Source organism: Cebidichthys violaceus, unplaced genomic scaffold (assembly GCF_023349555.1).
Source record: "Cebidichthys violaceus isolate CVI_PGR_0920_01 unplaced genomic scaffold, fCebVio1.0.p SCAF_14, whole genome shotgun sequence".
NCBI classification, from domain to species: domain Eukaryota; kingdom Metazoa; phylum Chordata; class Actinopteri; order Perciformes; family Stichaeidae; genus Cebidichthys; species Cebidichthys violaceus.
In genome coordinates, this window is record NW_027176307.1 from 11,505,557 (window position 1) to 11,509,754 (window position 4,198).

Here is a 4,198-nt window from a genome sequence, read left to right on the forward strand (position 1 = left end):
TGCCAAAGTAGGTCCAGAGACCCCCCAGGGGTCTAAAAGGGTTTGGGGGGGGGGGGGGGGGGGGGGGGCTTAGCAGAATGAGGATTAGTTTAGTTTCAGTATCGTTGCATTCATTTAAAGATAGCACCAGCAGATAGTGAAAAATTAATGCTTTGATGAATTTTCACTAACCAGCTCCACTGTTATCATCAGAATCAACACCTTTGTGGTCCTGTGTTGCAATAATAGTAACTAAGTACTAAGTGAAACGTGCATTACCACAGTGTATTTGAAATAAGATTGATTAGAATTAACTGTTTGAGAGATTCCAATTAATATATATATATATATATATATATATATATATATATATATATATATATATATATATATATATATATATATATATGTTACTTTATATATGTTAGGTAATCAAAGATAATGCATCACATAGTATAAGGTCATCATTTGTTTTGTATGTTTCCACTTTGTCTGCAAAGTAATAATGCAGTAGAAAATGCATGTAGTGGAATAAAATGTGCAATATTCGGTTGTGAAATGGAGCAGTAGAAGTATAATAAACGTATAAAATGGAAATACTAAAGGAGCACTAAAGTGTTTGGTTCCACCGCTGCATGAGGCAGATATTTTTGAAGTTCTTATCAAATTTGGAGCCCTTCTCTATTTGTGTGCATTAGAGGGAAGATATTTTTTTCTCCTTCAAAATATTGAAAATCAAGCCCTGTTTTAGGAGGAGGTTTGGGAAACCGAGCCTCGCGTGCCACTGTGTGTGCATCCGTCTCAAAGTTTACCCAACAAGCAGGTGGAAGGGGGCACGGTGGACTCAGCGCAGGCTAAGGGATCCATTCTTTCAGCCTCCTCTCTTTAGCCCCGAGCTGCCCTCTCCGCTCGCCCCCATTATTTGTCCCGACGGCCGAGCGCGCGGCCCCAATGAGCCCTTTGGAACGGAACGAAAAGAAGGAGCGAATTGCAGCTGTGACGTGGGCGTTGTTGTTCCATTCAGCGCGTTCGCCATGGCAACGGGGCAGAGGCCCTGGAAGCACGCAGCCCCTCTCTCTGGACAGCGTCCTGAGGGCAGAGAGGCAGCTGTAAGTTTCTCCCCATGATCACTGCTTACTGCTTTATGGCGCAAAAATATCCCAAATACTCTACTTCAAACGTAGGAAAATTGAACCAAATCAAGGTTTGGTAGTTTAGAATATTTGGAGGTTGAATGGTCTATTCAATACAGCAATTCATGTGCAAATGATGTATAGCTTATGCAACTTTTACGCACTGGTTTGACGCATGAAACTACTAAACGTGACCCACTGACCCAGATCAACGTTGATCAAGAACTTTTTTTCTTTTTCGTATGAGCTTGTTCAGTCTATTCTGTTTACTCTCGGCAGCCCGATTTCTCCCTCCACTTTGTACTCATGCATGCTGCAGGACTGCTAGTATTGTTGGGCAGAGTGATTGGGGTTTCTGTACAATCTCCCGTGACCAATGAGCGGGGTGCTGTCAGGGGTAACCACATCTGTCAACCGTTCTTGGCCAATAAAGAGCGGAGCGAGGCGGACCACAGGTGCGCGCCTCTGCGTCCCCTTGGCACAGCGCCCGGGAGATGCTGGAGAGAGACGCCTATCTGCCCCGTGGCGCAAAAGAGTTACTGTCAAAGGCAGCCTCCTTTTAACTCCAGCTATCACTCTGGCTCCGATAGTTATGGCGACCGCAACATCCAACCACTACAGCGTCCTCACCACCCCCAGCAGCGCGCCGCCGCCGCACTCGGAGTCCGGGAGCATGCAGCAGGCGGCAGCGTACAGGGACGCGCACACCTTGCTCCAGAACGACTATAGCACGTTACCGGGCGGTGGACATCCGCTCAGCCACGCGCATCAGTGGATAACGGCGCTGTCTCACGGTGACAGTGGGGCGCCCTGGCCATCGAGTCCCCTCGGAGAGCAGGACGTGAAGCCCGTACTGCACGACAGTGACCGAGAGGAGCTGCAGAACTCCAGCAGTCTGCAGCAACAGCAGCAGCAACAGCGACACCCTCACCTAGCGCACCAGCAGGCACATCACGACGCCAGAGCATGGCGAACCAGCACAGCCACCACGCACATCCCCGGTATGGCGACGTCTGAGGGCCAGAACCTGGTGTATTCCCAGTCCGGCTTCGGACTGATGCCAGGGGGAGAGCAAGGGGGGATGCACCACCACCCCCTGCGGGACGAGGACCACCACAGCCACAGTCCGCACCTCAGTGAACACGGAGGCGGCCCTGGGGCCCACCAGCAGTCTCACTCACACCATCACCAGCACGGGGGCCATCAGGACCACTCAGACGAGGACACGCCGACCTCCGACGAGTTGGAGCAGTTTGCCAAACAGTTCAAGCAGCGGCGTATCAAGCTGGGCTTCACCCAGGCGGACGTGGGACTGGCTCTTGGGACGCTCTATGGAAACGTCTTTTCTCAGACCACCATTTGCAGGTTCGAGGCGCTTCAACTCAGCTTCAAAAACATGTGTAAACTCAAGCCCTTGTTGAACAAGTGGCTGGAGGAGGCGGACTCCACCTCGGGGAGCCCAACTAGCCTGGATAAAATCGCCGCACAGGGAAGGAAAAGGAAAAAGAGGACCTCCATCGAGGTTGGTGTCAAAGGGGCTCTGGAGAGCCATTTTCTCAAATGTCCAAAACCGGGAGCAGCGGAGATCACCTCCCTAGCGGAAAGCCTGCAGCTGGAGAAGGAGGTGGTGAGGGTTTGGTTTTGTAACAGGCGACAGAAGGAGAAGAGGATGACACCCGCTGGGGGACAGATACCAGGAGGAGAGGACATGTACGGGGACACCCCTCCTCATCACGGAGGACAGACTCCTGTGCAGTGACCCCAGTCCGCTATTCTGAGCAAACAGACCCCTCAAGGAGGAATAATGCCTCCTTATTTGTTCGATTCTCTGTGCTGGACCGCACGGATCTGGACCTCAGCCAGTTTAAATGTTGGACCCACGGACACACACAGTGAGGATATACAGTGGCACTCAAGCACTGAAAATACGCATAGCAGTGAGCTGTACGGAGAGGTTTCGTGCCGCGGAACTGCCAAGCATTTTGGGATACGTGCGCGCTAACCAAAAAAAAAACAAAAAAATACAGCGACATTGATAAGAAATGCTTTTCCATGCCTTCTGCCGAGGCGCAAATGTGTCGTTATGTAATGTGTCATTAAAGAAAGGCAGAGTGAGATGTGGACACGAGGTGTCCGCAGGGGGGGATATAGAAACAAGCTTCGGGCTCGATAATAAGTCGCAGTCAGTGTGGGTAAATAAACGCCATCTTTCCATCATAACAAAAGCAACAGGGGTTCTTCGCGGCTTGTGGCAAGAGAGGGCTGAAATGGCAGACACCTGCTGTACAATGTTCAAAATTCAAGCTAATACCAGCCAACTGCTTTCATTATTATTATTATTGTTATTATTATTATTGTTATTATTATTATTGTTATTATTATTATTATTATTATCGTAAATCTAATTGGAATGTGCTGTATTGATTGTCAGCTACAATTATAATAATACCAATAATAATAATAATAATAATAATAATAATAAAAGTATAATAATGATAATAACAATAATGATAACAATTTAGAGACTGAGTATTGGTTTACTTTAACGCTTTTCTTTCTGTGCAGACATTTCTGTGCGCCTGTTTACAGTGTGTTTTAGCTGTTTGTTATTTCTGTACTTTTCCAAAATGCTGTGAAGAGAAAGACCGAGACTGTCCGGCTGGAACACTCAAAGCAATCCAGCCCATTTTGCCTTCCTTTTACTAAGAAGAAACACAAACTGAATATATCTGGTACCAGCTCTGGCCGCAGTGGCTATACTACTACTACTACTACTACTACTACTACTACTACTACTGTATGACTCATCCACCGAGAAGACTATTTGTGGGATGTATCTCAAATCGGTTTTTTTGTATGGCTTCGTTTGTTTGTTTGTTTGTTTGTATGTGTGTTTGTTTGTTTGCACTGTTTTATTCTCTGTCATTCTGTGCCAAAGCACAAACACAGACACGTGTTCTTGTGCCACTTAAATCCTGTGATTAATAACCTGATCTGATAGTGGGAGGTTATTGAGGAAAATCGACGAGTTGGGGATGAATTCTCTGACTGAAATCTAAAAAAAATAAATATACAACGTTGAGAAA

General features: G+C 47.1%; 1 protein-coding gene across 1 annotated transcript; it reads left to right on the forward strand.

Annotated features, from left to right (window-relative positions):
- Nucleotides 1–1,606: 1,606 nt before the first annotated feature.
- pou3f2a (POU class 3 homeobox 2a) lies at nt 1,607–4,192 on the forward strand. Its single transcript, XM_068708269.1, is given in 2 exon segments — nt 1,607–1,670; nt 1,673–4,192. Coding segments are annotated over 2 exon segments (1,263 nt in total). The 3' UTR covers nt 2,872–4,192.
- Nucleotides 4,193–4,198: the final 6 nt, after the last annotated feature.